Consider the following 27,186-nt stretch of genomic DNA (forward strand, 5'->3'; position numbering starts at 1 on the left):
TGGAGGAGACCAGTGTGAATGTAAGTTCTTCCTCCATCACTTAGGCACTACGTGACTTGGAGAAAGGGACACAGTGACCTGAACTTGGCTCCCCTCCTCTTTCCAGTGGAGTTGACAACGGTCCCTGCCTCACGGTGGTCGTAAGGATTAAACAGGAAACTCAGGAAGAGCCTCCTTGACCGAATGTCTGGCTGGGAGCGGCAGAAGGTTCTATGTGGCCATGCTGAGCTCCTTGAATTTCCTAAGAGGGTATGAAACCCATCCCAGCCCCTCCCCGGACTGTGGTCTGACCACCCCTGCTGCATAAGATATCCGTAGTCCCAGAACTCCTCTGGGGGGATCACATCCAACTCGAGGGCCCCACCAGCTGTTTTTCTCCCCATATTCTGCCATGAACAAAGACCACAGCGCGTAGCCTCCACACCGGAACGTGGTCATGCACACCCATCCACCTGTTTCAGAAACATCCAGGGGAAAAGTTCAAAGTGAACCGTTTCTCCAGACGTCTGGTCCATCTGACGTCACCGTGGATGGTGCCCAGTATCCAGACTCTACTTTCCCGAGCGGATATCTGGGAAGTTACCCAGTGGGAGCTTCTGGCTAAGGGAAGTAATCGGAGGTCATGGGCAGGGCTCAGGACGTGGGGGAATGGGAGAGGGAGAGGGAGAGAGAGAGCCAGAAGCAAGGGAGAATGGAGGGAGACAAATAAAAGAGGCAAGAGAGAGGGAGGGAAAGAGAAGGAAGGAGGCAGGAAGGGGGAGAGGAGAGCAAGGTGAACCGAAAGCAAGAAAGGAGTCTCAGAAACAGGCAAAAAGGAAAGAAAGCAACATTGTCACAGAGAAGAGACAGCAGGACCCCCCCCCCCCCCCGGGGGTTGAGGCTGGTTACCAGAAGCCCACCGACTTGCGTGGGGTTCATTTATCAGATACATGCAGGAGCCAGGAACCTAAATGGGAAACAAAGTGGCTTTGCTTGTTTTCATTAACCTTGAACCGAACCGTGGTGTTGCCTTCAACCGCGAATAGCGGCGACAAACTGACGTAGTTGCGGAACCTGTGACTTCGTCACCGAGAGAAATCGCGGGTATTTTCAGATCATAATCAATATCTTGACATATCTCTTATGTGCCTCAGTACTTTGAAATCACAGTAATTATCAGAACTGCCAAGGGGGATTATTATTTAATGTGGTAATAAAGAAGCACGAAGATTAAGATAGCACAGATTAAAACAATATTTTGACAACTGTAATTCAAGATGACTGGTGTCCTTTTTTTTTTTTAATTGTACAGCTTTTATTTTGTGCTTTTGTTTTTTTATTTTACTTGCTTTTATTTTGTGCTTCTTCTGAGAGGGGGGTCCAGAGGTTTTACGGAACTGCCAGAGGGACCCTGGGCACATGAGCATTCTTGGTTCCACAGGGAAACTGAGGCAAACAGCTACACCCCACCGGCCTTGCTGTGAGCTTACCCTGGTAGTGCAGTTGGAAGTTCCCGAAGACGTCGTCCTGGAAGGTCCGGAAGTAGACAGAGATGGTGTTGGTGGGGCTTCGAATGACCTGCCCCTCTACCAGGAGAGTCTGGTTGGCTAGGACAGTCAGGGTGGGACCGTCCACCCCGCGGATGGAGAGCAGCTCCCCGTCAGACAGGTTCACACTCTTCACCTGGGCACAGGCAGGGGCAGAGAGAAACCCACTACCAATGTAGCACTCCCAACGGACCCCAGCCGATGCCAACACCGCAGCCCTCGGCCAGCCCCTAGTCAAGGGGACAGACGGGTCCCAAGCCCCAGCCCTGGAAACATTTGGGGCCCTGGAAACATCTAGGCCCCCCGAATCTCCCCAAAGGCTGAGGGACCAGAGTAAACCCAAGCTGCAGGACAGAGGCACTGCAGAGATCTGGAAGGCTCCATGGATCAGTCTCAAGAGAGAGGTTGCTGCAGGCTGGCAGCTGAGGGAAGTTCTCCTGGAGATGGTGGGAGGGGGAGGGCAAGGGCTTGATCAGCTTGTGCCTGAAGCCCCATCTCCAGGGAGACAGAATAAGGCATTCCACCAGAATGTAAGCTCCCCACAACGGCAGGCATTTTTTTCCATTTGCTCAGTGGCCCCAGTGCCTGGAACATAGCACAGAGCAGGTGTTCGATAAATACTTATGTAGATCGAATTCATTCTTCCCCTTTCTGCACCAACTGGTAAGTGACGGAGGGAGGGGCTCATTTCTAGGGCATTCTCAGGGCCGCTCTCCTATGCTATAAAATGATGGCTCTGACTCCAGAACTTGCACAAAGAACTGCACACTTGATTTTCCAAGTCCGCTCTCCAGGCTTGGAAGAGAAAGAAGGGGGATAATTTAATTGTGCACAAAGACATTGTACAAGTGGGAGTAGGGGTAGGTGCGGTCTTTGGTCAGCTCCCAGTGCCCGCTCTGGATTTTGGTGCCTCTCCTTTACGCTGGGATTCCAACCCCTCTGCCCCTCAGCTGAGCAGGGCAGGCCTCGCCCACAAGCCCTGTCCCTTTCAGATCACACACCTTATTCTTGTTCCCTCTTTGATGAACTCCTACTCATTCGTCAAAGCCCCACTAAAATTGCCCTTCTCTGTGAGACCTTCCCTGACTGCCAGGGAGCCTGGCCCATCCCTCTAGTGTGATTCAACAACATCCCCTATAAATTCCCACTAGAGACCTCTTCAAATGGCACCCTAATGTCTTCTAAGTGCGCCTGTCTCAACCACAAAACGTACTCCTTAACGGCAGGTGCTGCACCACCGCATCCCTCGGGGTAAACAGCTGTGATGGGTATACAGCAGGTGCTCCGTGAAGGCATCCTGTGCCTGGTAATCCAGCGTTAGACACCGAGTAAAAGGAGAGGGTCCGCCGAGTACCAGATTCAGATGGACGGCAACCATCCTCCGGTTTATTTTAAGTCCATGAACATTTATTAATTACCTACTGCATGCCACACACTCTGCTAAGCTCTGGGGGCCAAGACCACAGGTCCTGCTGCTGAGGGGCTTACTTTCTGTCCTTCCCATGCAAGTCAGAAAAACCTCCCTCAAGTAAAGTTCTGGTTAGATCACAGCCAACCCAGTTCCAAAACTTTCAATGGCTCCTTACTGTCCGTTAGAAAAAGGCACACGTCGGAACCTCCCACTTTGGCCTGGAAGGGTCTGCCACCACGTGGGACCAGCTTTCTTTCCCAACCACACTCCCCTCCTCTCCTGGGGGGCAGTGAACGGGGCAGTGAACTGGACAGTTCCTGCTCCCAGGCACCCCTCCTTGTTCCAGTTTTTAAAAGGGGCTTCTAAAGATGGGGTGGGGGGTGTCATTTGGGGAAGGCCAGGAACTAGGGCGAGGATCACAGGTAACGTGCGCTGCGCTAGGCTCTGGCTGACTGCTCCCTAGGCACCGGGCACCGTCCTAGTTCTGTTGCCCCGAAAATCTGTGAAGCGGTGGCGTTATCATCTCTATTTTACTGATGGGGAGACTGAGGCTCAGAGATGTAAAGTCCCTTGCCCAAAGCCACACAGCTTTTCATTGGCAGAGCTGGCACTTACACCCAGATGTTTGAGCCCTAAGTCACTTTGCTTTTCCATTGTTAGTTTCTAGGCAAACGTTTTACCAATCACATGACCCAGGCGGGGCTTCCCTGTGTGTGTGTGTGTGTGTGTGTGTGGGTGTGTGTGTGTGGGTGTGTGTGTGGGTGTTCGAGAGGGGCAGAGGAGGACTCTCCTAGGTATAATGCTTCACAATTAGTCAACATGTGCCCCTCCTCCGTGTATGCAAGCTATTCCAGCTGAGCACTGCATTGGGAACTCCTATTCATTCAACAAAACCCAGCTCAATATGCCCTGGTTAGGGCAAAGAGGGGGCCAAAGGGGCTAGGGGGATCCCAGCAAGTCTGGCTCAGACGGCCCTCCGAGCCTTTGCCCGCTGGAAAGGGCAGGCACGGCAGGGCGCCCTTCCACGCTTACCTGGAGCTCCACACCGTAGCCAGTGTAGACCATCACGTTGTAGGTACACTCCAGGAAGCTGCTGAGGGGCAGTGGCGGGTGGTCACTGGAGTCGATGTACCCCTCAGGATCGGAGAAGCTCACACTGCAGGGAGCTGGAGGAAGGACTTGAATCAGGACACCGAGGACAGCTCAGGTGGCCGCGGGGTGACAGTGGGGCTCTGGGACAGCCACATTCCCCCGTCCCCACTCCTCCCACTGCTGGTGATTCTCCTTCAGTCCCAGAATCAACAAGATAAAAAAAACAGCAGTGGCTGACACAGGATGATTGCTTGCTGCGTGTCGCGGGGCGCCCCTCTAAGCAGCAGACAGGGCCGACCCCATTCACCCTTGTAGAGTCAGATATTTCACCCCCATTTTATTTATTTTTAAAAGGGAGAGGGAGGGAGAGCGCGCGCCTGTGCGTGCATGGGTGCGTGCATGCGAGTGGGGGAAGGGCAGGGGGAGAGCGAGCGAGAGAATCCCAAGCAGGTTCTGCGCTGTCAGTGCGGAGCCCGATGCGGGGCTCGATCCCAGGAACCGTGAGATCCAGAGCCGGCCGCCCAGCCAGCTGAGCCACCCAGGTGCCCTTCATCCCCGTTTTGGAGACGCCTGCACCAAAGCTCAGAGCGGGGCAGCGCCTGCACCAGGCTCGCACAGGGAGCAGGATTCGAACCCAGAGCTCACACTTCTTCAAAGGGAGGCCACACTTTGTAGCAACGTGGATGGAACTGGAGAGTGTGATGCTAAGTGAAATAAGCCATACAGAGAAAGACAGATACCATATGTTTTCACTTTTGTGTGGATCCTGAGAAACTTAACAGAAACCCACGGCGGGGGGGAGGGGGGGGAAGAAAAAAAAAAAAAGAGAGGTTAGAGTGGGAGAGAGAGCCAAAGCATAAGAGACTGTTAAAAACTGAGAACAAACTGGGGGTTGATGGGGGGTGGGAGGGAGGGGAGGGTGGGGGATGGGTATTGAGGAGGGCACCTTTTGGGATGAGCACTGGGTGTTGTATGGAAACCAATTTGACAATAAATTTCATATATTGAAAAAAATAAAATAAATTCTTCTATATGGTATTCCTTAATAAATGTTAATGTTTTAAAATAAAAAAATAAAGTAAAGGGAGGCCACAGTTTACTTGTCCAAGATCCATGTGGACTGCCACTTCTCTGCTTGAAGGCAGAACAGAGGACAGAAGTAAGACCGGAAGGTGGAAATGCATTTTACCAGGTCCCGGAAGTACGTGGAACAGTGAACGCACTTTGAAAAGGCCGGGGCCTTCCGGGCAGGCAGAGAGATTCGGTTCCCGCTGAAGACAGTTTGAATCCTGCTCTTTGGCGGTGTGGCCTCAGGCAGGTTGTTCGATGTCTCTGCGTCTCAGTTGTCTCATCTTTAGTTAATTTAATTGCTTTCAATGTTTATTTATTTTTGAGACAGAGAGAGGTGGAGCATGAGTGGGGGAGGGGCAGAGAGAGAGAGGGAGACACAGAAGCGGAAGCAGGCTCCAGGCTCCAAGACATCAGCACAGAGCCCGACGCCGGGCTCGAACCCACGGACCGCGAGATCGTGACCTGAGCTGGACACTCAACCGACGGAGCCACCCAGGCGCCCCTGTCGTCTCGTCTTTAAAATGGGGATATTAATTCTGAGCCACAGGGTCGAGCTCACAGTCAGGGCTCCATTGGTGGCAACTGACGGTGGGGCCTGGACCTCCCTGGCCCGCCTCCCTCCCCCACCCCCCTCGCTCTGCACCCAGTGGGTGCCTCCCGGCTGCCGCAGGAGGGCTGGAGCGTCTGGGGGCTGCTTACCTGGAGCCTGCTCAGTCGTGATGACCGTGGTGGTGATGATGGTGGACGTCGTGGTCTCCTGGCTCTCCTCGGAGGCTGAGCCGGTCAGTTCGCTCTCACCTTTGTCCATCCAGGTCATGGGACTAGCGTCCTCGGGGGAAGCCTCGTGGGGGTCATCAGGCACGGAGGGCTCCCCAGGGTCTGGCTGCTGGGGGAGCGTGTGGGCCACGTAGGGCCGCGAGGTGAAGGGGGAGATCTGCAGGGGCGCGGGCGTCGTGGGGTCCGCACCTGCCTTCCGGTCCAGCCACAGTGGCTCCTCGGAGGCTGCGGGCTCCGGGTCCCCCGGTGGGCGGGGCTTCTCCGTGGCGGAGGAGAGGAGCCCCGGGCCGGAGGATGCCGGCTGGGACAGAGCCCTCTGGACGGCTGCCGCGGAGGTGGCCTTGGGCCGCAGCTGCTTCCTGGCCGAGTTCACCTGCTTGAGAGAAGGCAGCCTCTTTCCGGAGGGGAGGGCGCGCTTGGTGGCGGCCTCCTCGGGCAGCGCTGTGGACAGAGCGGCGGAGGGGGCTGTCCCTTGCAGCCCCGGCTCGCTGAGATCTTCCCCTGACTGCGCTGGATTCGGAGGGGCCGTTGTCACTCTCTCTTCGCGGCTCTCTTTGCTCAGACTGCTGCTCTCCAGTGCTCCCGAGGGCAGAAGGGAAGCACCGGAAGGGCCAGCGTCTCCTTCCTGGGCCACATCTGGGGAAGAGGAGAAAAGACGCCTGTTAGCTTGGGACCGGGGATGGGGGTTGGCTCCTCCGCCTCCTGAGCTGGGGGCCTAAGGTGGCGGCCCAGAGCTTGCCAAGTCCCCCGACAGATATGGGGGCTGCTTTCTTCCCTGTCTCCTGACTCTCCCTTCCTCTCCTTTCCTCTCTCTCCTGCTCCCTTCTTTTCTTCCTTTGGCTGACAATGGAGACTTAGGGTTGATCCTGCCAGGCCCGAGCTAAGCATTAGGGTTACAGAAACCAGGGGCGCAAGAGTCTCACACACTAGTTGTGTAATGTGCTGGGAGGGGTAACAGGAAAGGAGAAATGGTCACATTTGGTGTGACAGATGCTTAGAAAGACAAAAGCTTTGCATGCTAATAGGGCAGAGAGAACAGGCCTCTAACTCAGTCTGTGGGGCAGGACCACCATGTACAGTTGGGCAGCTTGTTCACTGCACAAGGACGTGCCATGAAGGATGAGTGGGGGTTGTAACAAACCCACACTCTTTTCTCCAAGTCCTGTGCCCTGGTTCAAGGCTACATTGCACTGGATTGAGGAGGCGGGTGGGGGGGGGCACTTTTATTAGTTTTTTTTTACACTAAATCATTAAAAACTGACCTTGTGGGAGACACAGAAAGAGTTGAAGATTTTGAATCATGAGACGGGTTCGGAGCAGGAAGACCGTGGAGGCCTGGCACAAAAGAGGACTATGATGGGTGCAGATGGTGACTAGAGAGGAAGCTGGAGACATGGGGTGGCCGGGGCCAGACCGTGGCGGGCAGTGTATACCCTGCTGATAACTTTCTGTGATTTATTTTTGCCTTGAGTGCAAACCCACTTGGTAATTTTAAACAGGGGCTGGCCCTGGCAGCCGTTTGGCAGATTCAGGTCTGAAATCCACCGCATTTACCCGAGACCCACTTCTGTCCATGGCAAGCTGGCGCCTGGCTCTAACGTCTCTGGGCCTCCGTGTCCCCAGCTGTAAAATGGGGCGATGGCTTCCTGTGCCCCAGGACCGTCATTGTTCAGTAGGCTGATGCATGTAAAGCACACAGGCACGCACGGACGGATGGGTGCCTCGCCCACGGTGGGCTCCTAGCCCACAGGGCTCCAGCTGCTGTCACTGTCTTACTGCTGTCACTCCGATGGCACCCTTCAGTAGGAAACCAGGGCAGCCGGAACATTACCGATGATGACGATCTCGAGGTAGAGAGGGGTTACACCCGGGGAGAGGAGCCCCAGGACTGATAGCTGTCCGGACACTCCCTCAGCCACAGTCTCTGGGCCCTTAAGCATTGTCATTTAAATTATTTCCGCACAGCCTTTGGAAAGGCTCATTTGCTTTCAGGGTGTCAGCGGCTGTGGCTCAATCTGTATAGACTGCCAGTTTGCAACTGTCATCGACAAATGTCCCTGTTGTGTAACATTGATCACCAGCCAGCGTGCATCCCGGGCTCACAGTCGCGGGGCAGGAACTGGCCTGGGGACGGGAGGACAGGGTACGCGGGTGACCTGAGGGCAGATCAAGGTCGTTCGGGGCCAGGCAGGTTTCCTGGTCCAAAGGTGGGAAGCATCGAGGCTTCCGAGTTAGACCTGGATTCGAATCCTGCCTTCAACCGTCCCTAGCTACCCGAGCCTAGACAAATCCACTCAAGCCTCTTCTGGGTGATAGAGCTTCCCCATCTGCCTCATAGGATTAGATCAGACGTGGGTCGGCTCAAGAGCTGTGCTTTTCCATGTTCGCGGTCGCTTTTATCACCGGATTGGTATCGACCATCTCTGCAGACGACGCAATGGGAAAAAAGTGAAGGGGCGAAAAGAGAGGAAGGTGGGGGTCAGCTGTGGCTCCATGTGCAGAGTGTGGCTGCATCCCGAGGTGGGGGGGCGGGCGGGGGTCCAGAGGGTGCTGCTCTCTTGGCCGCTGCTCCCTAGCATAACTGTGTGGCTTTCGTGGTCTCTTGCATTTTCTCTGCCTGTGTCAAATGGGCAACCAGACCAGGTCAGACTTGTCAGGGCGTCCAGCCCTGACCCCGTTGATCTGGGGAATGATCAGGTAATTGGCAATTATTCTTAGAGCCTTTTGCTAATCTTGCCAGAAAGGGCAAGGTGAGTGCTTCGATCCTGACACTGGCTTGTGAGTTTCTTGGCTCCCGTGGCTGTATTCGTTTCTGCCAGTCCCGTCACACAACAAAATGTCCCCTCGATTATAAGTGAGGGAGGCGAGAGAGAAGGAGAGGTGGTGACAAAAGACACAAAGCCCATCGGTGTGCCTTGGCCGTAATAACAGTGAAATTTATAACATTTTATTATTTATTTATTTTAAAATATTTATTTATTTTTGAGAGAGAGAGAGAGAGAGAGAGAGAGAACGGGGGAGGGGTGGAGAGAGAGGGAGACAGAGGATCTGAAGCGGGCTCTGTCCTGACAGCAGCGAGCCCCATGTGGGACTCAAACTCATGAACCATGAGAGCATGACTTGAGCCAAAGTCTCTTAGGCCCTGAAGTCTCGGGCCCTTAGCTGACGGAGCCACCCCAGGCCCCAATATCATTTTATTTTTGATTGCTGTGTTGAGTGCTGAACGTGCCAGGCATGTGCTACATGCTTTTGACCCATTACCTCATTTTATTCTTTCTCGACCTCACTGGGGACAAATTATTCCTCTTGTACGGATGAGCTGTGGGATACTAAGTTAACTTTGGAAGGTCATACGGCAAAGCCGGGTTTCAAACCTCGGTTTTCCTGATGCCGAAGACCGTGCTAGCAGCTGTCTTGGGAATTATGGGGTAGGACGGGGCACCTGGGTGGCTCAGTTGGTTAAGCGTCCAGGTCACGATCTCACGGTTTGTGAGTTCAAGCCCTGCTTGGGATTCTCTCTCTCCCTCTCTCTGCCCCTGCTCCCTTATGCTCTCTCTCTCTCTCAAAATAAGTAAATAAAGTTAAAAAAATTTTAAAAGTAGAATTATGGGGTATTGTTATTTTCTTCTCAGCTTGAAGTGGCCTCCCCCTCCAAAGACCCACAACTTTCAGTTTTTTGCCTCCCTGCTGGGTGGGCTAGAGTGTTTTTCAAATCTCCCAAATGATGCCTTCACCACTCAATGTTTTCCGTGTTAAAATATGCATTTGTTGGGGCGCCTGGGTGGCTCAGTGGGTTAAGCATCTAACTTCGGCTCAGGTCATGATCTCACAGTTTGTGAGTTCAAGCCCCACGTCCAGCTCTGTGCCGACAGCTCAGAGCCTGGAGCCTGCTTCCCATTCTGTGTCTCCCTCTCTCTCTGCCCCTCCTCTGCTCATGCTCTGTCTGTCTCTCTCTCTCAAAAATAAACATTAAAAAAAATATATGTATGCATTTGCTAGTCTCCCCTGCCAGACCCATGACATCTGAATCTCCAGGGGCGGGGCTTGAAAGTGAAGGATGGAAAAGCCCCTCCCGTGACTCTTATCAGAGGTATCAGAAAAGCTCCTTCTGGAACCTGTGATCTCGCCTGACTTTCTACACCTTCCTTGTTAGTTCTGCCTTCGAGGTGCTGGAAGTTTCAGGTGCCAGGAACCCAGGCTGTGGGTTTGGGCCGCAGGTCGTGACTCTTTCGGAGGCCCGCGCCCTCCCCTGGCCACCCCAGCCCGTCTAGATCCAACACAGCCAACAAGAGAAGAGGGGGACACAAGAGAACGTCCATAATTGGCTTCCTCCCCACAGCCCCTGCACCCAGCTTGGGCGTCCCCGCGGTAAGAGCAGAGCTAACCACGCAGTAAGTAGGCATTTTAGGAAGTAAGCCTGGCTGGGCCGAGTCAGCGCTTTCCCACTGAAAATCTCACTGCCAAGGGGGAGCTGCGTCTCCACCAGGTAAATTCACCTCCCTTCCCTACTGTTGCCTCCTTCTCAGAGTTCACACGGTGGGATCTTGCTGGCCGGCTCTAAACTCAAGGCCACGTTCGAGACCGACGACTGTGTATCTGTGGTCTGCCACAGATGCAGCCTGAAGGCCTTGTTCTCCGCCGAGACACTGGCCAAGGAGTTACACGTGAAAACAGGTCCCAGCAGGAGCGAGTCAAAATGGGGTTCCGGGGCCTTGGAGATCCAGAGACTTCCTCACTTGCGGTCCACTAGGCTGGCTTTCCCCGGGCGCCCCATGACCCCTGGATTAAACCCACTCCTCTTTCTCTGAGCACTTACGATCTTCAATCAGCCGAGTCACATCTGGTGGATTCTTACTCTACCGTGGGCATTCGATGCCCCACTGCCATGCTGCCCATAGGTTAATGAGCCACAGCCCTGGTGTCAACTTTCTCTGTTGGCTGATCGGACAAGAGAGTCAACGCTCTAGGGTATGGTCCCCACACTCAAGGAAGACAGACATACGCGGATAACCGAGGACGGACGTCCGACAGAAGAGACAGAGCTGTAATTAAATTACACTGATGCCGCTCTCCTGTCTCCAGACAGAGCGAAGGACGCCAAAGACGAGGAAGCATTTGTTCCTCCGCCGAAGATGGGGAGGGAGCACCCCCCTCCCTCTCTCTCTCTCCAACTTTGATGGGGAGATGGGAAGATTAGACTACGAAGCGTCCCATTAAAGCCAAAAACGCACAGTGCGCTCTGCAGCTGAAGGTTTGGAGGCTAGACGCCCGGGAATGACTAGCGACAGCCTATCACCACGCGTGGGCACCAAGTGATGGAGGGGGAGGTACGGGAAATCACAGCTGGGGAGCGCGTCTGCTCTAATGTGCAGGGAAAAGAGCAAGACGTAAAATTCAATGGCGTGTGTGGAAACACCCGGAACGACCAGCGACAACAAACTGCAATGCAGAGCTGGTTTTTTTTTTTTTTTTTTTGCTTTGTTTTGTTTTACTTTGAACCCTACCAAACTTCATCGTTTTTAGTTTTTAAATTAATTGTTTTTAAAATTTCTTAACGTTTATTCATTTTTGAGAGACAGAGAGAGACAGAGCACGAGTGGGGAAGGGGCAGAGAGAGAGGGAGACACAGAATCTGAAGCAGGCTCCAGGCTCTGAGCTGTCAACACAGAGCCCAACGCGGGGCTCGAAGTCACAGACCACGAGATCATGACCTGAGCCGAAGTTGGACGCTTAACCGACGGAGCCACGCAGGCGCCCCGTTTTTAAATTAAATTTAAAATTTGGGGCTCCTGGGTGGCTCCGCCGGTTAAGCGTCTGACTCTTGGTTTCGACTCAGGTCACCATCTCACGGTTTCGCAAGTTCGAGCCCCAGCGTCGGGCTCTGTGCTGGCAGCGTGGAGCCTGCTTGGGATTCTCTCTCTCTCTCTCTCTCTCTCTCTCTCTCTCTCTCTCTCCCTCTCTCTCTGCCCCTCCCCTGCTCACTCTCTCTGTCTCTTTCAAAGTAAATAAACTACAAAAGGTAAATTTAAACTTTCACAAGTTTAAGTGTGAATAACATACACTGTTCTACGCCTTTCAGGCGGGCGACATGTTGACTCAACAGATCTACGCTGTCCTCAGTGCTCAGCACAATAGATAGCGTCACCATCTATGACCTTGTGACAAGATGAATGGCACCAGCCTGGTGGCCCTGGCTGCCTGTGCGTGGTACGGGTTTTCTTCCTTCCATTTCTGGCATTTTCCAAAATGCGTATTAATAAGTATTTAATACCATCTTAAGTAAAAAAAATATTTACGGAGAGAGCTGCATTTAACTGCAATGCAGAGCTGGTTTTTTGTTTTGTTTTGTTTTGTTTTTTGCTTTGTTTTGTTTACTTTAAACCCTACCAGACTTCATCGTTTTTAGTTTTTAAATTAATTGTTTTTAATTAAATTAATTGTAATTAAATTAATTGTTAATTAATTGTAATTAATTGTAATTAATTGTTAATTAATTGTAATTAAATTAATTGTTAGCACCCAGGGGTGGAGAGGCCGCGGGAGAGCAGACACACATGTGTTATCACAGAAGCACCTCGTTCCCTGCCTGAGTATTCAAACCCCTTTGGGTCCCCCGGGATGGGGGGGATGATAGTAATTCTTCTCTCGCTGGACTGTTTCACAGTGAGGACTTTTAGGAGGCAGGGCTGGCCGGTGCATCAGTTGATACGTTTCTGGTAAAGGGTATTACAAAAACACGGGTCCCTATTCTAAGCATCATTAATAAGACCCGATTCAGTGGTGGTTTCTCGTGCCATCACATTCCTCAATAAGAAATCGCCCAGCAGTGGCTCACTTGGCTAAGTGTCTGACTCTTAATTTCGGCTCAGGTCATGATCTCACGGTTTGTGAGTTCAAGTCCTGCGTCAGGCTCTGTGCTGGCAGCCTCCTTGGGATTCTCTCTTTCCTTCTCCTTCTGCCCCTCCCAGTTTCCCTCTCTCTCTCTCAAAAGAAAGGAAGGAGGGAGGGAGGGAGGGAGGGAGGGAGGGAGGAAAAGAAAAGAAAAGCACAGAAAAGAAAAAGATATTGCCCAAAAGGGACAAAATTAAAAAATGAAATACCCAAATATCGCATCTTAGACACCCAAAGGCTCCTAGAATTCATGCTTACAAACTGCCCAGAGAAGGGACTGAGGTCCCTGCCCAGGGTCACACAGCATGTCAATAGCAGTAGGAAGACAAGGCTACTAGAGGCTTGAAAAACCACACCCAAACACATCAAACAAAATGGAAAACAAAACCAGGAACATCTGGGCTGCCCGGAAGAATGCTGGCTAGTCCTTTACCTGCCGTGTCTTTCTTTGCTGGGGAGACAAGGAGTTGCTCTGCGCGTGGTAAGATATTGAACAGCATCCCTGGCTTGCACCCACCCAATAAGCCAGTAGTTCCCCGAGTTGTGAGGATCAAAAATGATTCTAGGGGTTCTGGGGGGCTTCGTCGGATGAGCGTCTGACTCTTGACTTTGGACCAGGTCATGATCCCAGGGTCATGGGGTGGAGCCCCGAGCTGGGCTCCTCTCTGAGCATAGAGACTGCTTGAGATTCTCTCTTTCTCCCCCCCCCCCTCTGCTCCTCTCCCCCCCTCACACACTCTGTCTCTAAAAGTAAAGCAAAATAAATCAATAATAAAAAAGTGATTTCAGACACTGCCAAAAGTCCCACCAATGGGGACAAAATTGCCCGTGCTTCATGACCAGTGACACCGGCCTCACAACTGAGAAGATCTCCCCTCCCATTCCTGGGGCTGCTCAGCTGTGTTTTACTTGTATCATTGACTTTTAGGGTAGAGAAGGTCTTAGCTGAATCCCGAGGGCTGAGTTTCCTTCTCTACTCACATGTGCTCATTCATTCATTCGTTCGTTCATACATTCGTACACCCGGTGGGCACCTCGTACGGGCCAGCACTGGGCCAGAGGTCCACCTTGAATAGCAAAAGCTAAGCTGCCGAACATACCCCATTCCTTACAGCCAGGGAGGACCCAGCTCAGCCGGCTCACTGAGTCCCGCAGGAACGAGGACCCTCAGCTAGATTCACGGTGCCGATCCCGCCTGGATTTGAGCAGGCTTTCTGGGACGGAAAGGGCAGAGGTGGGTTTGCGGGCACTGGGGTTCCATCTGTCGCCTCGGTGGCAACCCTGTAACCGTGTGGCCACGAGACAACTCTGACATTCAAATGGTGATTGACACTCTACAAAGCTGGGATCTCATTCCGCCTGTGAACAATTCGGTCAGATTGGCATTCTCTTCATCCCATTTTACAGATTAGGAAAGGAAGTCAGGGCGCCTGGGTGGCTCAGTCAGTTAAGCATCTGACTTTGGCTCAGGTCAGGATCTCGCGATCCGTGAGTTTGAGCCCCGTGTAGGGCTCTGTGCCGACGGCTCAGAGCCTGGAGCCTGCTTCCGATTCTGTGTCTCCCTCTCTCTCTGCCTCTCCCCTGCTCATGTTCTATCTCTCAAAAATGAATAAATGTTAAAATTTTTTTTTTTTAAAATCAAGGCTCAGAGAGAGGAAGTGACCTGTCTAACATCGTGGAGCAAATGAGATAAGTTAGCTGCTTTCTCGCACTGTTTCCTGTGCTCGTCCCTTTTCCCCATACCCTCAAATAGTTTTTTCCCTATAAAATAATTTTTAAAAATGCAAGAACACCCAGAAGGTATGAAATGAAAAGTGTAAGCACCGCTCCTCCCCGACCTTGTCCACCAATCCTGCCTTCTAAGGACAATCAGCGTCGGTAGGATTTTGTTTAGTCTCCCAATGAAATGTACTGATGTAAACACCAGACAGTATTTTTTCCCCTGAATGCTGTGTTAGCACACTGGGGGATGTGGGGTCAGGTCCGAATTGCCACGTTCAGCCCAGTGCTCGCTGCCCATGAGACTCCGGACAGTCACTTCCCTTCTCTGGCCCTCACTGTTCTCGGCTGCAAAGTGGGATTGTACCAGACTTCTCTCTTAGCGGTGTTAAGAGCGCGAGATGAGATCAGAGGGTATGAAGCCCAGCGCTCACCAAGCAGCCTGACAGGCCTCCCGAGCCCCGCTGTCACTTTCTATCTGAACGTCCTCCGACTTATTACATTGTATATATTTGCTCTGTCACTTACTAGGAAATGCATTTTGAAATATTCCGGTCACGCAAGAAGAGTTAAAGACGAAGGCAACACATGCCCACGTATATACACCTTTAGCTGAAGAAACAGTATTCGGCCAGTATGTCAATGCCCCTGTGTGCCTTCTGACCACATTCTCCTTCTTCTTCTCCGCCCCCTGGGGGTGGCTACTGTTGTGAACTTGGCCTTCAGAATTACCATTTATTTAAAAAAATCGTTTTAACGTTTATTTATTTTTGACACACACACACAGCACAGGCGGAGGAGGGGCAGAGAGAGAGGGAGGCACAGAATCCGAAGCAGGCTCCGGGCTCCGAGCTGTTGGCACAGAGCCCGACGCGGGGCTCGAACTCACGGACCGTGAGATCATGACCTGAGCTGAAGTCGGACGCTTAACCGACTGAGCCACCCAGGCGCCCCCAGCATTACCATTTATTAGGTGCGTTATTATTATGTGGCTATTATTTATTGTGTGCAAATATTTATTACATATCAGTTTCTCTGAATAATATGTGGCACGTTTGAAAACTTTATATAAACGAAGTTATGCGGGATGAAGCCTTCAACAACATTGCTATGTTGTCCCCCTTCTTTTTCTTGCTTGACACCTAGTGGGGGTCATCCGTGCGGATAAGTGTAGTTTTGGCGGATTCATTTTTCACTGCTGTATAGTATTCCGTTGCACTAGCATTCCCGTCTCTCACTTAACATCCATCGTGGTTCATTTTTCATGTCAGCACCTACACGATCACTTCATACTTTTTATGGATACATTAAAACATTTATTATGATTATTATTGAAGTAGTTTCTGTGTCCAACATGGGGCTTAAACTCACAACCCTGAGATCAAGACTTGTATGCTCCACTGACTGAGCCAGCCGGGCGCCCCTAAACACGCATGTTATTGAACAAGGCTCTTACCAATTAATATTCAGGTTGTTGCCATTCTTTACCCCCTCCTCCCAAATAACACTGCAATAAACACCCATCTTTGGTGACCGTGTCCGGCTGATTCTCCAGGAGAGTGTCCTAGAAGCTGCACTGATCAGCTGAGAGATGGATGCATTAAAAATTTGGTTGACTGAGGAAGAACCTTCCAGAACAACCTGAAGCTAATGCTGGGCTCTCTCGCTTTGCCAATATGTCACTTTTCAGTGACTTTCAGCGAGACCTTCTGAACAGGTGGTTCGAGGCGCTCTCTGGCTTTCTCCAGTTGCTACTGAAGTCTGACCCAAACTTTCTTTCCCCCGCCTCACCACACCTCTACTCAAGAGCATCCAGGGAGCCCACTGGAGGGTGGCCTGCTGGTCTACCTCACGATGGCCGGAGTTTAGGTAACATCCCAGGCCGGCCATCAGTGGCCAAACGAGGGCTAAGACGAGCGTGTGGTTGTAATGGGTCCAGGGCAAAAGGTGCTCCATCTGAACTGCGTGCTCTTGTCCCAAAGCAAAGGGGTACCTATGGCCATGACACCCACTGGGACGGTACGAAGCAGTCACAGTACAAAGTGCTGTTGGAGATGGCCAAAGTCTGGAGACGGCTGACCCGTCCGTCTCTGGGCGGCAGGTGAAGTGGTTGCACGAGCCCACAGTGGAATACGCGCAGGGTTTAAAGCCATAAGATGAAGTCACTGGTGAATAACACGGAGAACAAGCTGGCATGAGCCTTCCAGCATTACAAGTGTGCCCCTCCTTTGGCACAAGAAGCCCGCTTCAGGGCATTTGTCCCGCCCACGTGTAAAAATGACGCCCGTGCGAGGTGAAGCCATGCGGGGCTGTGTGCAGTGGCAGAAGCCTCGGAGACAAATCAAATACCCATCAGTAAGGTCGCGTCAATCACGGGACGTGCAGACGGAGGGTCGCGCAGTGGCAGGAAGATGATGGGGCAGCTCTCCGTGGCTTGGAGAGGAGAGGTAGCAGCTTCTGTTATAATACAGAATCATGTGTGCAGACTTGGGCGCCTTTTGTGTAAAGATGGGGACAGAAAATGAGGCTTTATGTGTCTGCCTTTGCTAGGGTGTGCATAAAGGAACTTAGAGAGGCCCAAGAAACATACTATGCTGGGTGTAGGGGAGTTGGAAACAGGATGCAGCCTCAGGGTGGGAAGGAGAATTTTCACCATACACATTTCCACAGATGCATAGACACGTACATGTGTGTGTGTGTGTGTGTGTGTGTGTGTGTGTACCTGCAGGGGTAGGGGTGGCAGAGGGAATCGCTTTTTGTTGTGCATCGCTTTGTTATTATTTTTTAACATTTGTTTATTTTTGAGACAGAGAGAGACAGAGCATGAACGGTGTGGGTCAGAGAGAGAGGGAGACACAGAATCTGAAACAGGCTCCAGGCTCTGAGCTGTCAGCACAGGGCCCGACGCGGGGCTCGAACTCACAGACCGCGAGATCATGACCTGAGCCGAAATGGGAGGCTCAACCGACAGAGCCACCTGGGCACCCCTGTTGTGCATCACTTTATACACTTTGATTTGCAAAGTGCATGCCATTTGTATAGCAATAACAGTTAAATTGTTCATGATAGGGGCGCCTGGGTGGCTCAGTCAGTTGAGTGTCCGACTCTTGATTTCGGCTCAGATCTCACGGCTTGTGAGATCGAGCCCTGTGTGGGGCTCTGGGCTGTCAGCCCGCTTGGGATTCTATCTGTCTCCCACTCTCTGCCCCTTCCCCACTCACGCTCTCTCTTTCTCTCTCTCAAAATAAATTAAAAATATGTTAAAAATCTTAAAAAAAATAGTTCACGGTACTAATAAACTCCCTGAGGTTTGTCACCCCAGATTTGGAGGAGGCAGAGAACAAGCTCCAGCCTCTCTCTCTCTCTCTCTCTCTCTCTCTCTCAGTCTCTCTCTCTCTCTCTCTCGGGGTTTCTAACTGCTCTCCAACTTCCACAGGGGTGGGGAAACCAGTTTCACTTGAGTGGGGGAGTCCCCGAGGAACATAAGCTCCACTTTTCCATCCCTCTCTTGCTTCCCAGGAAAATGCGGGGCCATCTGATCTGAGGTATTAAGGAGGGAGGTGTTCGGGATATCTCTGACATCCGCTGCGTCCTATTTCCAGAGAGGAGCTGCTGTCCCCTCTCTAACTCTACTTGTCTAACTTGTGCCTAGGTACCCCAAATCAAAGTCACTCGGGGGAGGGCAGAGTGTAGGTGTCAGCTGTGGTCTGCAACCCAGATTCACCAGTAATAAAGCTGGTCCCACCCAGCTCCTGGCATCTATTTGCCAGTCGGTTAAAATCGGAGGTGAGAATTGAGGAGGCGAGTGGTGGCCATCCCCCTCCCCACCCCATCCCTACCTCCTGCTGACTAATTAGAATTCAGAGTCTCAGGAGAACCTTCTTTTTTTTTTTTCAATATATGAAATTTATTGTCAAATTGGTTTCCATACAACACCCAGGGCTCATCCCAAAAGGTGCCCTCCTCAATACCCATCACCCACCCTCCCCTCCCTCCCACCCCCCATCAACCCTCAGTTTGTTCTCGGTTTTTAACAGTCTCCTACGCTTTGGCTCTCTCCCACTCTAACCTCTTTTTTTTTTTTTTTCCTCAGGAGAACCTTCTAATGGATCTCACTGTCTTGTTTATTTTACTCAGGTTAAGCACAGGTAACCTGGACTTCATCTAGCACATCATGTGCCTCTAGGGAGTAGTGCTTTCGTAGTTACATCATCCTGGTGGTCCTCCACCTTTGGCACAACAGAAGGGAGCCTTCCTGTATAGGCTGGTCATCAGCCACAGCAGCTTTCCTGCCACATCTCCAAAAACTCCTTCCCCAATCAGGATTTGTACTAGATGGGGCCTTGAAAATGCTTGAATGATCAAATGATCAGGTTGTGTGTGTGTGTGTGTGTGTGTGTGTTTTAAATGAATGTTTATTTATTTTTGAGAGACAGAGTGCAAGCAGGGGAGAGTCAGAGAGAGAGGGAGACACAGAATCCGAAGCAGGCTCCAGGCTCTGAGCTGTCAGCACAGAGCCTGATGTGGGGCTTGAACTCACAAACCATGAGATTGTGACCTGAGCCAAAGTTGGACGCTTAACTGACTGAGTCACCCAGGTGCCCCAATCAGAGTTTATGTTTTAAGTTGGCAGAAAATCATTTGGGGTGGATGGGTAGTACATTTTTAAAAACCTTTTTCAGGCTTATTTATTTTTGAGAGAGGGAGACAGAGACAGAGTGTGAACGGGGGAGGGGAAAGAGAGAGAGAGAGAGAGAGAGAGAAGCTGAAGCAGGCTCCAGGCTCTGCACTGTCAGCACAGAGCCCAACGAGGGGCTGGAACCCACCAGCTGTGAGATCATGACCTGAGCCGAAGTCGGACGCTCAACTGACTGAGCCACCCAGGCGCCCCTCGTATTTTTAAGACGTAGAAATCAGATCATAAAATCTCTGCCTAAAACCCACCAATAGTTTCCCAGCATGCTGAGCATACTATCAAAACTCCTTTCAATGAGCTACAAAGCCTTTTGGATTCTGGCCTTGGACCTCCTTCTCCAGCACCGCCTGTTACCATCCCCCCACCCCGCCCCGCCCTGTTGCCCCACAAAGTACAGTATGACCACACCCTACTTTTTTCTTTCTGTTCCTTAAACCTCCCAAATTCATTCTGTGCCTCAGGGCCTTTGCACATGCTTATTCCCTCTGCTTCAAATTCTCTTGTGTGGTATCTTTACTTGGCTGGCTCCCTCTGGTCATTCAGGTTTCAGCTCATCTTCTCCAAGACCTGCCCCCCACCCTGCCGTTATCGCTTTCTATCTCATTCCCTTTGGAGTGTGCTCCCTGCAAACTGAACGACTCCGGATGATGTTTCCTTGTTCGTTGTCTCTACAAGATCCACACCCAGGCAGCAGGAATGAACCAGGTTGGGACAGGCAGTGCCTCCTTCATTTTTGGATTTCTGCAGCTCCCACAAGGTGGCCAGTGAATATTGGGGGCTGGGGAACAAGAGAAAGGATGCCTTGGGGGGATTTAGCAAGTGCTTATGAGCTGATGAAGTTTCCTTCAAATCCATAAATTCTAGAATTCTAGAATTTTGTGCATGGGTGGTAGGGAGCAGGGCGTAGACGTTATTAACAGAAGTACCCAGGTTTCATCTTAGTGAAGGCGACTCTGGTCTGGTCCTCAGACCTTCTTATGGATCAGTTGTCTCAACTTCCTCCTTTTCCACCCAATTTCCTCCTCAGGGGAAATATGGACAGATTTCTATTCGTGTCCTCCTTCTCCTGCACACGAGTTAACAGGCAGTGAAACGGGTGGCAGGGAAGAGGGAGGAGGGTGAGATCACTGACTGACCATCTGTGATTCAACCCCTTTCCACTGAACAGGAGTCCCCCTTCCATTACAAGGGCACAGGGGAAGCCCAGGTCTTCCAGCAGACTGTGGCAGGAAGGGAAATTGAGGCCCCCAAGCAATACCTCCCCTGGCGGTTCACCCCCCATGGGAAGGGAGGCGGGAGAATCCCCTCAATATGAGATCGGCCAAAACCAGGAGACCATCTAGGGAGCGTCTCCATGAGGCTCAGACATCCATCACTCTGAAAATAAATCATCAAAAGCGATTATACATGGGGATGTCGCGTCGTCGCAGACAGAGCTCGGGAAACGTCCAAGGCAGGCCAGACGCCCCCGGCATTGGAGGCACCAGGGTTGAATGGGGAGTTGGATGAGGTCAGTTTTTCATTTTTACAATGCATCAAAGAACCCCAGTCCCACCACGAGGGAAGCAGAGACGGCAACTTGTATCTTGAAAAGACATTTTTAGATATCCTTTTATTCCCAAAGCCGTGGTTATGAAAATCCTGCTTCTCTCTCAGACTTCGCTTCATAACGGCAGCCAATTCCATCTGTCCTGGCCAGAGGGATCTTTCCAAACCACCCCCCTTCCAGCGGCCCTCTCCCGCATTTATTCATTGTCCCTGGACTCATAGCACCACCGAAGAGGTAAGTTACAGTGTTAATCACACTCTCATACTTGTCTGCTTTCTGTCTTGTGTTCCCCGCCGGGAGTAAGCTTCCCGAGGAGAGCGATCACGTCTGCCCGATTCATCGCTGCCTTCTTAGGACCTATCCCATGGTCGTGGACCTAACACGCAGTAGACCCCTCCCGAATACCTGTTTCATGAACCACAAATACGCCTGCAGGACTGGTTGAGAACCGACTCAGTGTGTTAGAGAAGTGCACTTAAGAGGGACCGTAGGGGCGCCTGGGCGGCTCAGTGGGTTAAGCGTCCGACTTCGGCTCAGGTCATGATCTCGCGGTCCGTGAGTTCGAGCCCCGCGTCGGGCTCTGTGCTGACGGCTCGGAGCCCGGAGCCTGCTTCGGATTCTGCGTCTCCCTCTCTCTCTCTCTCAAAAATAAACATACAAAAATAAAAAAGAGAGAGAGACTGCAGACTGGGAGACTGTATCACTGGCCATCATAAAAGCGGATTCATGGTACGTTGAATCCTAGATAGATGTGCTCTGGTTTACGACCTCGTGTCTGGAGAGATGCTTCTCGGTGAACACACACACCTAGCTGCTCTCATGACACAACACAACCCCGTCACGGTGCAGAGAGCGCCAGGGCCCATCCCCGTAAATCCCATGATCTGCTCCAGCAACGGAGGGCGAGCAGAAGCCCAGCTGGTGAGTTTGCTCGTGGTGGCCGTTATTCTTCTAGCATGGCCCAACAGGCCACGGTCGCGTGGATGGAGATTGCGACGCAATGGACGCATCACCCAGGAGAGCCCCCCAGACTGTATGCAGTGCTGACACCTGGAGTCCGCTGCAGGCCCGGCCCCAGGGGACTCGCAGCGGCAGTCAAAGGGGGGAGCTTGGCTGGCAAGAGAAGACTCTTGGGGTGTCTCCGATACTAGGGTAATTACCGGATAATCGTCCTCCGCGAGCTGGTTTCTTCCCCGTGAAGGGGCCTCCTCTGCAAGGCCTGTTGGGGTCCGTCCAGTTACCTCTCATCAAAGCTGGTGGGTGGGCAGGCGGGGCATGCATTTCCCGCGTGAATGAGCCCGGAGAGCTGTGGGAAGAGGGGTGCCATCCTGCCTTTGTGTCTTTAACAATCTGATTAACTGTGGCTGTCACCCGTGCCAGCTGATTGGCATTCAAATGCTTCTTTCCCTTCCCACCTCCAAACCCCGCCCCCCGCCCCCCCCCCCCCCCCCCCCCGGACTCCATTCATGTCTCCTGGTGCAACCTTGTGATTTCTTGCCGGTGGTAGTGTAGCCGAGATGGGGAGAGAAATAAGGCGGCGGGTTTATTTGTGTTCAGGAAACAGTCAGTGAGTCACTGAAGGAGGGCTGGGAGACAGAGGCACGAGACAGAGACAGAGAGACGGGACAGCTCGGGGAGGAACCCCACGGCAGGAAATCTATCTAGAGTCGATTACCTATATAGCTGCACAGACAAATATAATACTTGGGAGGGAATCCAGATGGTCCACAAGTGAGTTTAAAAGACATTATGAGTGAGTCTGCCACATCTCTTCACCTGTTTGCTCAGATTCACAGACAAGAATAGACACCAGATCGACACCCCAGCCGTGCTCAGAGGCGGAGAAGATTGGAAAACCCGCACACCCAAGCTCGGGCCCTGGTTTTGCCACCAGGCTTCGTGGCCTCGAGCAAATCCCATCTCTCAGAGCCTTGGTTTCCGGCTTCGGGAAGTGAGGGAAGTGCTCTTTGCCTGGTCCACCTTAAAGCGATAAAAACTGGGGAGACTGGGGTGGGGGGAGGCAGTTGTGTGTAGGACTGAGTTCTAAGATGCTTAAAGCAGTTTTACAACTTTGAGGCTTATTTTGTTTCTTTTAAGAGATGAGAGCGGTCCTTTCTTCAGACAGAACCTGGACAACAGTGGCTTTATTTGCTGGGGACAAATAAAACGTGTTCACGGCTTCACCTGTGCTGTTGAAAAATTTTCTTTTCCTGAGAAGGGTCTATTTCTATTTTGTTATTTTTTTTTTTATTATTTTATTTTTGAGAGGGAGAGACAGAGTGTGAGCGGGGGAGGGGCAGAGAGAGAGGGAGACACAGAAGTGGAAGCAGGCTCCAGGCTCCGAGCCGTCAGCACAGAGCCCGACGTGGGGCTCGAACTCACGGACCCCGAGATCATGACTTGAGCCGAAGTCAGAGGCTTAACCGACTGAGCCATTCAGGCACCCCTCTATTTTTTTTTGTTTTAATGATTTAATGTTTTGATCGTAAATGGCAAAGCTGGGATTTGAGCCAGGGCTGTCTGTCCCCCAAACCCACACCCCAGTGAGGCCGAGAAGTGGCGATATGTTTATTCCAGCTGGACCCCGAATCCTGGCCTGGCTGCTTCCAGCGTGAATGTCAAATGCCACCTGCTAACAAGCTAGCACAGTATCTGCTCCAGCTATGAGGTTCCCAGGGACAAAGGAGGACACTAACCATGCCCCAGTACTCCTCCTGAGGACTGGACAGTATGGAACAGTGAGAGAAAAACTTATCCAAAGGCAGAACCCAAAGGTAAGGGAGCTGGCTTAGCATACCCATTTTAGTGATGGCCAAACTGAGGCCTGAGGTGCAAAGGGAAAAGCTCTGGGTTAGGAAGGTTAGGGTTCTTCACTGACTCACCCTATGCCCTTTGGTTCAAAGTGTCTTCTCATCTCTGGGCCTCAGTTTTATCCTGTGTATAACAGAATAATTTCTTCAAATAAAACTTTAAGTGGAATGACAATCTTATTCTTGTGCAGTAAAAGGATGAACTCAGCCGGTCTGGATTGCCCACACCCTGCATGTTTGAAAGAAAGTTTGACCCTTGTCCCTACTCCTGGGAGGGACCTTCAAAACCCTTGGAACTATCCCGCCTGATGGGAGGGTCTTAATTTATGGAGGTGTCGCACCCCGCCTGGTAGTCTATGCTAACAGCGTGATTTATGGGTGGGGACCTTGGACTTGGCTTCAGTTTGACTTCCAGGGGAACTGGAGACGAACGTCAGCCACGTGGGTGTTCAACTGTGCCTGTGTGATCAACTCCCAGTGAAAACCCTGACCCCAAATCTTAGGTGAGCTTTCCTGGTCAACCATAGTCTCACATGGAACATGTGGGTGTTCCACAGCCCCTCATGCTCAAAGTCTGTGCCGTCGACCTGAGTCCATCGGGAGAGGACAACGGGGGGCATTTATGCCTGGCCTCTCTCGGACTCTGCTCTGCGGTGCCTCTACTCTTTGCCGATTTTAGTCTGGGTCCTTTCACTGTACTAGACCGGACCGCTGGGTGTGACGGCTTTTCTGAGTTCCGTGAGTCCTTCCAGCAAGTTCTTGAACATGCTGGTGGTCCTTAGGGAGCACTGACCCCCCGTAAGCAGTCCCAAACAGGACCATGTGGTTTGAATCAGGACTGGGGGCAGGGGTCCGAGAGCCTCCCTCTGAGGCGCCCCCTTTCCTGAATCACCTTTCATGAGGACGGTGGTGGTGAAGGCTAATGGTGATAGGGGTCTACCATATGCCGGCTCCTGTACTAAATGCTATCACGTGGGTTATTTCATTTACTCATCTCAACACCCCTGGGAGGTGGGGAATATCATGATCCTCATCTTACAGATGTGGACTCTTAAGTTCACAGACCTTTGGTCACCTGTCCAAAGCAACGCAATTAGTCGCTGGTGGGTGGGGCTGGCCGTGGAACATAATTTGTAACGCACCGGACAAGACGGTCTCTCCTGTCCCTTCCAGAGCTGATGTCTAATGGGTACGTGATTCCAGAGGATAACTGATCTTTGGGGGGCATGGCTGGGAATCCTGGGGCTCAGGGATAGACATGGTTTCTGCCTCCTCTGCCTGTCTCAGGCGATTTTGTCCACGCCAGGTCCATACCCCCTACCGTCCGCACCAGCTTCAAGGGGGACTTGGGCGCCAAGTAGAAGAAACCATTCCATTCTATTCCAGCCCGTCCCACCCGCCCATCGTGTCTCATCCCATCCCATCTTGTCATATTAGGTATCGATCACGCGCCGTACTGGGAAGACGCGAGGACGTATGACACATCCTCTCTACCCTCCGCCTCCGCAGGGCAAGGTTCCCCACCAGGCAGATGAGCTCACTGTGCCCTGGGGAGCAGGCTGGCACCACGAAACGCCAAGCCTCAGGCTCCTCCATTCTTTAGCTCCTGGTCCTTGATGCCCGCCTCTGGGAGCCCGTCCAGCCTCTGCCCAGAGCCTAACGGGCTCTTGTAGCCAATGAGGACAGTGGCTCGGGTGTGTGTGGGCCTGGGGCCCAGGCACTGCACAGAACATCCCTTCACTCCCAGGCCTGCCCGGTGGGCAGATGGTGGGGGTGGGGGGTGGGGGAAACGCTGTGGGGGGGCGGATTGGACGGTCCTCAGAGCGGCCGTTGTCGGCCCCCTGACCCAGCAGAGACCACACAGAGCGCCTCAGTGTCCTGGGCGCCCACCTGGCCCCCTTCACAGGCACTGTGCCCGCGCACACTGGCACTGGGCCACCTCCCCGGGGCGGGGGGAAAGATGTCTTTTTATTCACTCAGCAGCCGGCTCTGCCAAGGTTGGCTCGGCACACGCGGGGCTTGAGACACGGAGGAAGAGACAGATGCAGAAAGATGAGGCAGGGAAGACAGCAGGCTCCCTTATGAGCATGGCCTCAGCTTGGCGCACGATACTGCAGATCATTTTCAGATAATGGCAACGACCGCGGCCACTTTGAAGCACATCGCGTGCCATGCTCTTTACACGCGCCGTCTCATTTTCTCAGAGATGCCCTGTGGTACGGGGACAGCTCATCTCCCCATTTCACGGATGGGAAGACCGAGGCTCTGAGAGGGAAAGCCATTCACCCAAGATCGTACCGGGAGAGGGTGGTGGACCTGGGATTCAAACCTCGGTCTGTCTGACATATGAACCCCGTAGCGTCTTGCTCTCCTGCATTTCCGGTGTCGTTCAACCTCTTTTCCATTCTTCTTTTTTTTTTTTTAATGTTTATTTATTTTTGAGAGAGAGAGGGAGAGAGCGCGTGTGCACAAGTGGAGGAGGGGCAGAGAGAGGGGGACAGAGGAGCAAAAGCGGACTCTGTGGTGACAGCAGAGAGCCCCACGCGGGGCTCCAACTCACGGACGGCGAGATCATGACCTGAACTGAAGTCAGACGCTCGACCGACTGAGCCGCACAGGCGTCCCTGTTCCACGCATTCTAAATACATGATCTTATTTAATTTTTGCAATAGCAACTCATTCATTCACCCGTGCCCTCCTGCAGTCACTCAATGAACACTCACTGAGAATCCCCTGGGGGCTAAGCCACATGGAAGGAGATGTAAACAGTGTCTGTTCTCAGAGGCGGTGGAAATGAGAGTGAGGACAGCGAACTCCAGAGTCCCCCCATTTACCTCCAAGGCACCCACACCTTGTCTGATGCTGTTGGACCAGGAACAAGGGGGTGCCCTAAGGTTTGTCTTTACCCCTGCCCGGAGAGTCTTGGGTTTTCTACTCGGTATCTCAAGTGATGAGACTCTTGGATAAGAACTCAGGCCTCTTGTGTGAAATCCCCACAGTGAGGAATGCCACGTAGACGCTCTCTAGAGTCTCTTGGTCCCAAACATACCTTTTAATACTTGAGAAGTTTTCACTGAAGTAGAGTATGTGAATAGAAATTTCACCCAATTGTTCAGTGCACAGCTTGATGAACGTTCTCAAACTGGACGCAAACTGCATAATAACCAACCGGATCACTTAGCCAAACTCTGCCGGCGTGCGTTCTATCTTCTGGTGCCTCAAGGAGATCTTTATTTCACCTTCTAGCATCGTTTGAAGATTCACTTTGGCTGTTGATGAATTCCCTGGGCAATGACGCAACACGTCCTCCTTTGCATCCGGCGTCTTTTGCTCGTTCTCTTTGTGACATTTTTCTGTGCTGTTACGTGGATGCGGCTCATTCCCCTTTTTTACTGCCACAGAGTATTCCGTGTTAGGACTATCCCACGAGTTACCCATTCGATTGCCTACGGGCCTTTGACTCACTTCCAGTCTGGGGCTGTTGTGAACAGGACAACTGTGAACTCTGTCTTACACGGTTTTTGTTTGTTTGTTTGTTTCTGGTGCACACGTATACCTACTTCCGTTGGGCATATTCCCAACAGGGTGCCGGCTGCACGGAATGGCATGTCTGTCTTCAGCCAGCACCGCCAGACATTTAGTAC

At 52.1% G+C, this 27,186-nt stretch overlaps 1 protein-coding gene across 3 annotated transcripts in view; it reads right to left on the reverse strand.

Moving 5' to 3' along the window:
• SEZ6L (seizure related 6 homolog like) overlaps positions 1-27,186 on the reverse strand; it is a 183,643-nt gene that overhangs the window by 63,960 nt on the left and 92,497 nt on the right. For all 3 annotated transcript variants that reach the window (XM_045041399.1, XM_045041398.1, XM_023242157.2), the window contains exons 2-4: positions 5,800-6,513; positions 3,970-4,103; positions 1,470-1,662 (exon numbers count right to left, since the gene is read on the reverse strand). In XM_045041399.1, the coding sequence (XP_044897334.1) occupies positions 1,470-1,662; positions 3,970-4,103; positions 5,800-6,513 (1,041 nt within the window). The remainder of the gene's footprint in view (positions 1-1,469; positions 1,663-3,969; positions 4,104-5,799; positions 6,514-27,186) is intronic.

The sequence above is a fragment of the Felis catus genome, chromosome D3, assembly GCF_018350175.1.
Source record: "Felis catus isolate Fca126 chromosome D3, F.catus_Fca126_mat1.0, whole genome shotgun sequence".
NCBI classification, from domain to species: domain Eukaryota; kingdom Metazoa; phylum Chordata; class Mammalia; order Carnivora; family Felidae; genus Felis; species Felis catus.